The 12,198-nt window shown below is 37.9% G+C and overlaps 2 protein-coding genes across 3 annotated transcripts in view; one reads left to right on the top strand and one right to left on the bottom strand.

Annotated features, from left to right (window-relative positions):
* CCZ1 (CCZ1 homolog, vacuolar protein trafficking and biogenesis associated) overlaps positions 1-12,198 on the top strand; it is a 189,154-nt gene that overhangs the window by 25,471 nt on the left and 151,485 nt on the right. The gene's annotated exons all lie outside the window — the stretch shown is intronic.
* On the bottom strand, positions 486-10,997 carry PMS2 (PMS1 homolog 2, mismatch repair system component). 2 transcript variants are annotated; one of them, XM_069869849.1, is made up of 14 exons: positions 10,912-10,997; positions 10,140-10,237; positions 9,258-9,441; positions 8,620-8,787; positions 7,932-8,029; positions 7,116-7,215; positions 6,757-6,841; positions 6,104-6,256; positions 4,161-5,061; positions 3,234-3,401; positions 2,744-2,844; positions 1,696-1,865; positions 1,186-1,329; positions 486-673 (listed from the first exon to the last, which is right to left on the bottom strand). In XM_069869849.1, the coding sequence occupies exons 2-13, from the start codon at positions 10,187-10,189 to the stop codon at positions 1,186-1,188; spliced, it is 2,322 nt and encodes a 773-aa protein (XP_069725950.1). In that variant the 5' UTR covers positions 10,190-10,237; positions 10,912-10,997; the 3' UTR covers positions 486-673. The 2 variants fall into 2 exon arrangements, with proteins under 2 accessions (XP_069725950.1, XP_069725949.1); XM_069869848.1 differs by lacking the exon at positions 486-673 and having other exon boundaries at positions 1,080-1,329.

Here is a 12,198-nt window from a genome sequence, read left to right as displayed (position 1 = left end):
GGAAGCGAGACTCATAGAATCATGGAATAGTTTGGGTTGGAAGGGACCTTAAAGTTCATCTAGTTCCACTCCCTGCCCTGGGCAGGTGCACCTCCCATGGGATCGGGCTGCCCCAGGCCCACCCAACCTGGCCTTGGGCACCTCCAGGGACGGGGCAGCCACAGCTAACCTGGGCCAGGGCCTCACCCCCCTCATGGGGAAGAAATTCCTCCTATCCAGTCTAAATGGATTGAATGGTTGGACTTGATGATCCGGTGGGTCTCTTCCAACCTCGTTATTCTATGATTCTATAAATCTGCCCCTCTCCAGTTTATATCTGTTCCCCCTTGTCCTGTCACCACAAGCCTTTATGAACAGTCCCTCTCCCTCTCCTCTTGCAGCTCCTTTCAGGCGCTGGAAGGTCGCTATAAGATCTCCTCGGAGCCTTCTCTTCTCCAGGCTGAACAACCTGTGGATACCAAGGGAAAGGTGCTAAACCAACAGCGCTTGCGTAGCTCAAGTCTTGGTCCCACGGAACTGGAAGAGCTTGGCTACTTGTTTTAGTGAACTGTGATTCAAATCAATAATTTTATAACTGTTTTCATTCTACTGCAGTAGAACTTGGATCGACCCGATGAGCAGCGCCTGGTGAGACAGCTTGTTTCCATTCATTCTTGTAGAAGAAATCCCTGTTCTTTGGGAAAAAAGGATGTTTGAAATAGCATTGTTCTCATTCCTAATTATAAGTAAATATTGCAGATGAATTATTCTAGCCAAGCATTAAACATGGATGACAGTTAATTAATCATCACTTCAAGCATTAGTATTATATTTAATTATATAAAAGCTGGATTTCATTAGGTAAGTAAAAAATAAAATAAAATAATTTGTTTCCAGTTCATTTTTAGAATCCGTATATTGGCTATAAAGGACATTCGCCTACTCTTGATCTTCACTTGTAAACATATTTATTTTTTAAAAGTCTTGATAGCAAAAATAAGTAATACAATAAATTGCAATAAGAAGAATGTTATTTACAGATGAATTCCAGTGTGTCAATAGTGCTGAATGACAGGAAAAACCAACAGAACCCCGCTGAATGCCTTTAAGACTGACTAAAACTTTTTTACTCACAATAAGAGTCATGATAAAACGTCAAAACATAGCCAAGAATTAAAATTGAAAATGTTACTAACAGAAACTGACTTATTCTGCTGAAAGCAAGTCTAAACAGACAACGTGTCGCATTGTTGGCCTTCCATGGGGGCAGTTCCAGGGATGCTCAATCTCTCCCATATGGGTGACCAGTTTCCTCATTTCCTGCACATTCAGTGCTGTTCCGATCATCACCTGCCAGTAAAGGAAAAAAAAGCAATTATTTTCTGTCTCCGTATTGACAGCTGACACAGGTGACAGCAGTACTTCAGCCTCTGAAGTAAAATACTGTGCAAGGCATTAAAAGCAGAAAGACCTACATGATGAGAAGACAAAATACAGCAGTGCATTAGCTTGAGAAAAAAAAAACAACTGGAAATTTTACTCAAATTACACTAGGAAAAACCAAAACAAAGCAAAGGATATTAGCTGTTGATACTCAATAGTAAATAAACCTCCCCTGCAAGATACATACACACAGATGCAGCCACCTATAATAAACAACATATTTTCTGATGTATTTGAAAAAACAAACAAACAAACATCAAGTGCAGTACTTACAGACTTTCTGCAAGCTCGAGAAGCAAACATCTGTCTGACCCTGGAGGGCCTGCACATGACTCCAGGGCAGTCACTTAACATGAAGATTAGCTCATCTATGTCTTGTGGACCAAAAGTCCAGTTTTTGCTTGTTGGTAATGATATTAATTTGACTCTCTGAGTTACAGGAGCTGAAAGAGTCGCAATAATTAATAAGGAAACAGAGTACTAAAGGAAATCAATTTCTTGAGGGAAAAATTGAGAAACTATGTAGATACACGAAGAGGATGTGATCTGCACATATGCCAAAGGTTTCAATTTAGCCTTTTGATGGATGTTACTAGCTAACCTAAGTGGTAACTATGGCAGATATCCTTTTAACATTAACAAAAACATTGCTTGCAACCCCTTCAATTTCAAAGAACAAATGGCTTATTAATCTATTTTGAGGTTACGTGACTACAAAATTATTAAAGAATTTCATTGGTAAGAGATAAATTAATTTAGACAAAAATCAGAGGTTCCGTTATGAAGAACACAGAAAAAGTCTGTAGTGACCTCTCAAATACCACAGTGGTAACAACACAGCACCTTCATTATCCTTGCTGTGTAAGGAAAACAATAAGTAGCTTGCAGGTTTGCAATTTGCTCAGAAGTACATAGCAACTCAATGCTACAGCCATAAGGAAATGCAACATTGTTTACCGATGGTATCTATTAATTCAAATTTACTAGATTGATAATTTGCCTGCATCTAACCCTGTCGGGACCAGCAAGCGTACTAAATAATACAAAAGAATTTTAATGTAACACATCTAGAAAATACCTATCCAGTCACAGAGGCAAACGGTGATTCCAAAGAGTCTTCTGAAACTTCTGGAAAAAGCTGGTGAGATAAATACTCTACAATGTTCTGTTAAATAGTGCAAAGAGGCCACAGAATCATAAACAGAAAACAAACCATATACTATAACGTGTATTATTTCAAAGTTCTGGTAACTACCAAAAGGGATTTTTAACATAATAAATGAGATGAAACAGTTTAACTTTTTCGCTTCCAATAACTCACCATTTGCATTTATCTCAAAATCAAACCCATTTTTCCTGAATATTTCCAGGTTTTCAATCAATACTGTTTCATTTACAGCTGTTAAATTAAGATTCTGAGGCCTGAAGGAGAGAGAAAAAACATGGTATTGTGTAGATACGCAGACCACTTAAGACACGTTTCAGAAGCAATCCAGAGATACTAATACAGAGCTCTCAATGAAAACATTCCACTTCACTTTGTGAAAAACACCTCACTACTGAACACTTCCAGGTGTTTCTTGGCCCAGGTAAGTCAGCTGGGCAGCATTCCCTGCTGCAGTAGCAGTCTGTATCTGTGGAATTTATTTTTCATGTGGAGACCAACTCTTTGAAACACAGAATATAAAAACAATTTCCGTCTTAAGTGTTTTGAATGCGTGAAATGCTCCATAAAATACAACCGTAGATATCTTTCTGAAACATTGAATTAAACTTAAAAGTTATTATTGCAGAACACTGAAAATACTTACGCTATCAGCTTCTGACCTTGAAGAACAGTATGCTGTTGTAACATTTCAAAGTTGTATTTCTCATCAGTAGCATGTTGGTCGATTATGAAAAGATCAGAATTCAACTTCGTTATTATAAATCCTAAATTGAACTGGCCAATGATTTCCATTTTTGCAAACATTTCTTTACTGTGTATAGAAAACATAAACAGATTATAAACTACACCTCATCAGTTATCATGTTAGGCTGTAAAACTTGAAGCTGTCTTTTTCTCGCCTGCAGAGCACACTTCACATTAAAAAAAGAAAATTTAAGCTGGATATGAATGTGAAAAAGGACAGTTATCTGGAATCTGCCACTGACTGATGGGGCCATTTCTGGCACAACGTAATCCATCATTAAGACAGGACTTGTTCAGGATTCTCCCATTTTAAATACATTTTAAATACAGTGACAAATACATTTTTGTCACTGGTGGTGACAAAATTGGAAGTAGGCAGTATCGCAGTCAGCCAAGCCAATAACACTGAAAGCAGCATCACAGTTTTGAAGTAAGGCAGCTGACCCATTTGCCTGCTTTTCCAATTAGAAGGCTTTCCTAACACTTTTTTAATCCAAAATTAACAAACCATACACTTTTACTGTTATCTGTAATGAAATGTGGTGTTTGACCACACTGCAAATTGCAAGTCTGAACTCAGCCAAACCTACGGCGTTTGTGGCCCTCTTTTAATGGTCTTGTTCCACATTCCATTTGAGCTTTGTTAAGACTTAAAAAAGGTAAAATAATTTGTCAAATGGACATCTTAATGGCATAACTTAAAGGACAGAACCAAAACTAAGAGGAAGATGTAAGGCTCTTGCCCACCCCCCAGGACAGGTCTTATCTTCGTCCTTAACTGTTTTTATTAATTGATGAATACAATATGTTAAGAAGTTGAAAATACCTGATCTCTTTTCTTAATTCATCTTCTGCTACTTTATTTTCTCCAGGACTAATTTTTGCTTTAAATCTTCTGTAATTTTGTGCTTCTGTACTTTTCTGTTGCTGCTGTATTGACCTTTTTACCTTTTCTGCTAAAACCTTCATAGAGAATTCAAGAGGCACAGTTTTCTTTTTAATTTCCACCAATACATCAACACTTGGTATACAGTTCCTAATATTCTTCACTTCAGGACATTCACCTGTCCTGAAGTCATCTGCGTCACTTCTAAAGCTTCTGCTTTTTAGACATTTTACTCTTGAGGAAGAGCTACTGGCTTCTTGAGATAACTTACTTCGATTAGTCCTGTCATTCACTTGGTTTAACTTATGTTCAGCATCCAACACCTGAACATCACATTCCAATGATTTCTCACTACAACTAACAGTTTCAAGATGTTCATTTTGAAGTTGTTCTTCTGAGCTCCAGAGTTCTTCTTCAGGACAATTACTTAGACTTTTACTATTGACGCAGCTCCCAGCTTCTGGTGTACTACATCTAGCATCTGACTCAGAAGTGCTACAGAATCCAGAATCTGCATTATCTTTGGATTTTCTCAGATATCTTGACATCTTTGAGTCCATCTTATGACAACTCTCAGACTCCTTAGTCAAGACAGACTTTTGACTGTTTACAGCACTCAAAGTTGTATCAATTGACATTTGTCTAGGGGATCTGTGCTGCTGTTTTACCCTTTTAAGGCTTTGAAAATTACTCTCTGTAGTTTGCTGGAGAGAAAATGACTCCCTTAATCTAGCAAGAGTCACCCTTTTTCCTTCACCACTTGGATTTTCAGTCTCAGAGTCAGCCAGCATTTCTACAGAAGACTTCTCTGCCTCTTCGGGAAGAGTCTTCTTCAAGTTGCCTAATAAAACCAGAATAAAGAATATTTCAAGATTCTAAGTTAGCTGGAAGCATGAATTAAATAATGCACTTCAGTAAAGGGAATAAAAAGAGAGAGAGAAAAATAGCAAACTCCTCAAAGAAGCCCTAAAGCTTCAGATAATGACTGAGTATGGGACTGAAATGCACTTATATCCAACAGACAAGCAGTTACATCTTTCAGAAACTTAATGGCACTTGTATGAATGAATTTGTAATCTCTTAAAACTGGAACAGTCTAACCAGCACATTTTTTATATTACCGAAAGAGCTTAATGACTGAGTGACAATGAAAAGTGAATTACTCTTGGACTATAACAGTCAACTGTAAAAGCCTGTTGGCAAGGTGTTAAGGAGCTGGAATAATTGATACATGTAGTACATGTGAGTTATGGATAATTACAAGACTTTGTCCTCACAAACTGTCAGTCCGACATGTATTTTACTGAAGATTAATTTAAAATAACAGTTAAGAATCACGCCAAAACTGATTCTACGTGTCAGTAAAAAAAGGAAATTAGAAGAGGTTTTGTTGAGGTGGTGTTAACATAGAAAAGCAATTTTGAAAGATTATACGGTCTAAAGCATCAACAATTCCTGTAGCTATCACAAAAGAATCAAAGTTCAAAATCCAATAAACTCAAATTTTAGATTTTATTTAGGAGAGCTTAACCATTTTTTATCAAGGGCATTTAAATAAAGGAGAAACAGATCTCTTCCACTGTTATCAGAGAAATCTTTTTCAAGCACTGTCAATTAGTTGTGTGTTACATCTTTCCTCATAAAGCTGACTGTAAATCATGTTGTGCTGGGATGAATAATTTCCAGAACAATCACTTAATAACTTAGGATCCTCCTTTACTATTTCATGTTGATAACAATCTTTCAATGAAAGCAATCCATGAAAACTTTTCCTGGAAGGTGTATCGATTAACAGCCAGGCATCTTTTTTCATTTCTTCTTTGTTTTTTTTTTCAATTCTCTACAATACATCATACACAAAACTTTCACATTTTGTGTCATACCTGCAAGATCCAGAAGTTGCTGCTTGACATTCAGTTTGTTAACATCACTACCAAACATCTCCATCAGAGATGTTTTTAAAATTGCTAATAAAAGCCTTTCCTCCTGAAGCAGAATTTGCCTTTTGTCTGGAGTTACATTGATGTCAACGCATTCTACAGAAAAAAGAAAAAACAACCGCGTTACAAATCAAAAACAAACAAAAAAAAATCCCATTCCACTCTTGGTTCCAAGTTTTCTGCCTCTTCACTGTCCATTTTTATTTCACAGGATTAAAATCAAAGGCAGTTTAAACTGACAGCGTGTCAACAAATTAAATTTTAACTTTCTCAACATTCCAGCAAACAAATCCGAAGCTAATTCTGTGCAATAACATGATACAAGTTTTCTTGTATTTAAACTAACCACAAGACTGCCTTTGTCTCATTTCTTGAGATAAGAAGTTACTTTTGAGTACACAAAAAAGTGGAGGAGGGAAAAAAAGTGGAACCACAGCTAGACCTTAACTTTCCCATACCACATTGTAGATCAAAAATTTGCCACAGTCCAGCAAATCATACAGACAAAAGCTATAATATTCTCTAAATAAATACAATTTATTCTTCAATGACGTCACAGACTTTACTCAAGTTACTGATCAGTACTCACAGCTTACCAGAATCTACACAAATGTTAAGGACAACAAACGGATACTGGTGTCTATTGTATAAGTGATAAACTTCATTTACAAGCTTGACAACCTGCAGAGAAGGTGGTAAAAAAATAAGTGTCAGTACTATTATCTTCTTTTTCCCACTGGTATGTGTTACTTAACCCACTTCAAAACAATTACTAAATCATATCTTGCATGACTGAGCCTTCATTCACACAAATAGAAGTAATGAAGACAAAGATTTGAGACACAGGAACTTTCAGCATCAAGCCATAAATATATGTAACAGCTGCTAATCCAGTGGTTTGCATACAATATCGAACAAGTTTGCACTGGTGATGTCAGAAAAATAAAAATCTCACCTTTGCTGGATCACATGGACGTTGGTTGATAAAGAAAAACTGTCTGTCTGTTGTACTCCTTCCAACACCATGGTCACAGCGAGAAATGAAGCCTGTAATACTGTTGAAGAACAGTAAGATAATCGTAAGGCAAAACAAGGGAGCAAAGCAAAAGAAATTTTTCTGATCTTAAGCATACTCAATAGAAGAGTATTTTATAAGGGGCTAACAGAAACACTGTTATACAGCACCAGTAAATATGTAACATTATTTCCCCTTCCAATTCCTTATCTGACAAAGGCTAGATGTTCAGCTCTAAAAAAGCATCAATGAAAAAGTAGCTCACCCTGATTTCAAAAGAAGTGGCATTTGTAATTTTTCTGCAGAAAAGAGATCAGTTGTGAACTGTCATTGGTCAGATATTGATGCATCTATTTGCTAATCTCATGTATAAAGTGATATAAAGAAAAGCACACTTTGAGAAAGGGCAATTCACTTAAACTGGTTCACATTCCTACGCTACTGAAGAAATGCAGGTATAAACAACAGGTACAATTCATTCATCCACTTACTTGGAGCACTGAGAAAGGCGACATTCAGCAGAAGATTTAAGCGAACAGGACACAAGGACACAAGCTCTTTTGCTTTTCTCACTCCTCTGACTAGCAACATCTTAATCCTGAATTAACTTCTTAAATCAAATGATGGTCTTTCCCAAACTGCGCTGTACTATGCTGTTCCCACAGTTTTTAATGCTATTGGCGACTACACCTTTTTCAAAAATTTGGGTTATGGTAAAATGCCACTGGTAACAGTGGTTTGTACTTTTCTAATTACCTATAAAGATTTTGTGGCATGTCAGTAGCATTGAGTCCATATTCTTCACAAACAGCTTCATTAGGAGGTAACTGAACAAAAGGAATGAGGCTCTGCAACTGGAAAAAAAGATTAACCATTAAACATGTATAGATTGTTTTCTTTTATTTTATCATTATTTATTAGCCTTAAAATCTGTTTGCTAAGTGGTGGGACTTTTGCTCTTGACTGACCAAGTCAAATACTTAAAACACTCAAACCTACTAAAAGACAATCGTGCTGCTTACTGAGAAACAATGAATGGCTGTTCTCATCCTTTGATAGCACTACTTTTGCCTTGGTTATTTCACAGACTCTTACTTTAAAATGCACCTAAACAGAACAATAAAATGATTGGCACAATTTGGACTCTCCAGCTATGTATATATGCCCTCATCAAGTTTTATACAAAAAAAAACAAAAGGCAAAGAGATTAATAGTTTTACCAGTCTTTCAAAAGAAACATCTATTAGAAAAGATCTGGGCAGATTTAGAAACTTCAGGGCAAACGACGGAGGCTGCACTGTTTCTCCTTTTTCATCCTGTAGGGTGTGCTAGAAGTCAACCTCTAATGGTTTCTAAAGGTTTCTTGCATCCTCTCTATTTGTTAGGTATTAAAAATCTCTCTCTACAGCTAGATTATCTCTCTTTTCAGCAATAAAAGCAATACCTGTTTCTGCCCAAATACTGCTCCAATGTTTTCCTTTACACTAGGACTTCCAGTAGTGGATACCACGGAGCCTTTTTTCCCTTGGCCAACTTGATTAGAGCAGTTAATCCGCACTCCTTTGGAAACAATGCAGTAAGCCTGCAATACCTGGACCATTTTTGCATATTCCTATTGAAGAAAAACAAAGGTTCACATTTACATGAAATGTCTCTTTCTAAAACCAAAACGTATAAACAAAATATTCAATATTTGCAGGTAACACAAAAAAGGGGTTGAAGGAGTGAGTTTAGTATTTTTTTTAAAATCTTTACAAACTAAAGAATACATATATGTTAAAACCAGCATTTTAAAAGCAAACAGCATTTTTACATGATTGAAATTTAACCATAACACAGCAGTGCCCGATTCTAAAACACACAAAAGTGATCACGATATCGATTCTTTTCAAAATCTGAATATTTAAGAATGTACCTTAAAACCAACCTTTGCAAAACAAAAGAGGGAATCACGCAGAAAGACTACTTTTTTATTTGATTAAGCTATCAGACAGGTCTGAAATAGTCTGAAATAATCAGTGTATTCTACAGAAAACAACATTCAGCAGTGAATGCAGGGATATGATTTCTGATCTAACTTACCTTTTTAATGTTTCTTTGAAATTCCTTATGCCGCACTGGCAAAGTATAAAATAACTGCTGTATGTTAACAGTTGTTCCTTGTTGTCGCGGAAAAGGAGTTTTCTGAGTAATTTTACCATTGTGATCAAACACCAAACGAGTCCCAACCTTTGCAGACTTATGACAAGTGAAAATGGTAACATCACTAGTGGAAGGAAAGAAGTGACAGAATTACTCACTGAGCACTGCATCTTCTTATCCATTCCTCATGACCAAATCAGGCATAGAATCTATATCAACACTATTCATTTAATTAAAACTAACTCTTCACCACAAACAACTAAAAACATGCCTGAAGAGCAGTGTAACATTTTCCTAGCTACAACACAGTTTTCTTTGTATCCCTTTCATCCTTCTATAAAATGCAATGTTAAAAGTCTGGTTTTGGACACTACATTCCTCCTACATAACAGCAGAATATTCTTGATGCACAGAACTGTGCACAAAAGCTGCACTATTTACACGGGATAGTTTGTCTGAGAGGCGTTTAAGTACGGTTTTAATGAATTACAGCCTAGCAAACAGCACTTAGATATTACATTGCTTTACCTCAGAGGATCAAACACTTATGCAAGTACCCAGTTCCATCCTGTAAAAATTGGCATACTTAAGTAATGCTAAATTTTGTACACAAAAGGACCAATCAAGTGCTTAGAATGATAAAACAATTTTGTTCGGAAAGGACTCAAGATGTCATGCAACCTATTACTCAAAATTGACCTAATGTTAATGAACAGGAAGTTTCAGAAGCCTTATTTTATCAGTAATAGAAACTGAAATTTGGCTTCCGTTATTTTGGTGCGTATAGTAACTTTCTACTAATAAGAAGTTTAATATTAATACCTTAATGCACACAGTGAACTCAGAGCTTCACCTCGAAACCCAAATAACATGTATTAGATCAGAAAAATCTTGTATCTTTGATGTATAATGTTTCAGAGCTGGAAAAAAGATATTTAAAATATATGTTTCATTTCAAAGTGACACTGGTTTATGTAGATATTATATGCACATCAAGAAGCAAAATACTTCTGTATTACATACGCTTTGTATACATTTTATAATTACATAAGTATTAGAGACAAAATAAATACTGTTTCCCTTCCCTATAAGTAAGATCCTTTTAAAATCCTCAAATATACCCATTACTCCATACTTACATCCCAAATTCATGCAGCGTTACTGGTATATCCATTACAGCACCTACAGCAAATATTCAGGTTTGTAATTCAGCCCTCAAAAGCAGTCACTTTCACAAAGCTCAACGCCTTCAACAGTGACTGACGACTCAACACGAATTAATCTAAATGAACATTTATAGGACTCTACCCCTAAAGTCACCTCTATTCTTCATTCCACTTAAACAATCAATCTAATCAATGACAACTTCTGAGCTACAAGAACTAAAACCCCAACAGCATGACACAAGCCCAGTCTAGTCCTGCCCAAATCTTGCAGGTCAAGCATGTGCTATGTAAAAGCTGAGTATCTGTTAAAAATTATTAAACGTAGGAAATCTGCTTTTTAAAAGGGAGCTTCCTCACTGAAAACATGCTTTAAAAATACAGTATTAAATATAAGTATTCAAATACAAATTATAAAAGGTTCAACTCACTCAAGCCTTCAAAGTTTTCCTCCTCCACTCCACTTCCATTATCTGAAACTTCTATCAATTCCGCTCCGTAATCCTTAAGTTTTATATCTACAAAATCGATAAAGTCATTAAATTCTGTATGTTCACATACAGTATTGAGTATTAGGATTGTACTTGGAAGTAACTTCACCAGGTAAGTTTCCCACGTGAAGTTTGAACAAGAAAAAGTCCTCAGGGGTGTCAAAGTTTGAGTACTTTAATGCAAATTAAAGCTCTGGAAAACTGCCCTGCCTTAACCGTCTGCTAGCTTGACACCTTGTGCTAGCAGAGCCTCCTCACCGCTTCTGACGTCTAAATAAGGCCACATATCCTATTTAGTGGCAAAAAGAGCTACAAATAAAATCACCCAGCCAAAATCACGTGCTTCTAGGAGCCCAAGCAAAGCCTGGGAATTAAAATGCTTTATTTACCTGAGGTGTAAAACCGCCGCAAACATACTTGGCCTGCACGCAAATTATTCGCGCAGATACCTTAGTGTGCACTGTGTTTTGAGGAAAAGGCAGCACTTTAGGTTACGAAACAGTGATGGAAAGTGGGTTACCGATGTTGGTAGCTCCAGCATCCAGGCTGTTTTCCAGCAGCTCCTTCACGGCAGTGCCAAGGTTCAGCACAACCTGCCCCGAGCAGATGCGATGGACGGACTTGCGGTCGATGGGCTTGATGTTGGCAGCGGGCGGCGGGCTGGGGAGAGCAGGGGACACGGGATGAGGGGGTGAGCAGTGTCTGCAGCCATCGTGGGGCAGGGGGAGAGGGGGAAAATAGGGAAAGAGAAGGGGGGGGAAAAAGGGGAAAAGGGGGGTAAGGGGGGGGGGGAAGGGGGGGGTAAAGGGGGAAGGAGGAAGAAGGGAGAAAGGGAAAAAGGGGGGAAGGAGGGGGGGGAAAGGGGGGGAAAGGGGGGAAGGAGGGGGGGGAAAGGGGGGGAAGGAGGGGGGAAGGAGGGGAAAAAGAGGGAAAGGGGGAGAAAAAGAGGGAAAGGGGGAGAAAAAGAGGGAAAGGGGGAGAAAAAGAGGGAAAGGGGGAGAAAAAGAGGGAAAGGGGGAAAAGGGGGAGAAAGGGATAAAAAGGGGGGAAGGAAGAGGGGGGGAAGGAAGAGGGGGGGAAGGAAGAGGGGGGGAAGGAAGAGGGGGGGAAGGAAGAGGGGGGGAAGGAAGAGGGGGGGAAGGAAGAGGGGGGGGAAGGAAGGGGGGGGGAAGGAAGGGGGGGGGAAGGAAGAGGGGGGGAAGGAAGAGGGGGGGAAAGAAGAGGGGA

Source organism: Phaenicophaeus curvirostris, chromosome 16 (assembly GCF_032191515.1).
Source record: "Phaenicophaeus curvirostris isolate KB17595 chromosome 16, BPBGC_Pcur_1.0, whole genome shotgun sequence".
NCBI classification, from domain to species: Eukaryota; Metazoa; Chordata; class Aves; order Cuculiformes; family Cuculidae; genus Phaenicophaeus; species Phaenicophaeus curvirostris.
This window is presented reverse-complemented; position numbering and strand designations above follow the sequence as displayed.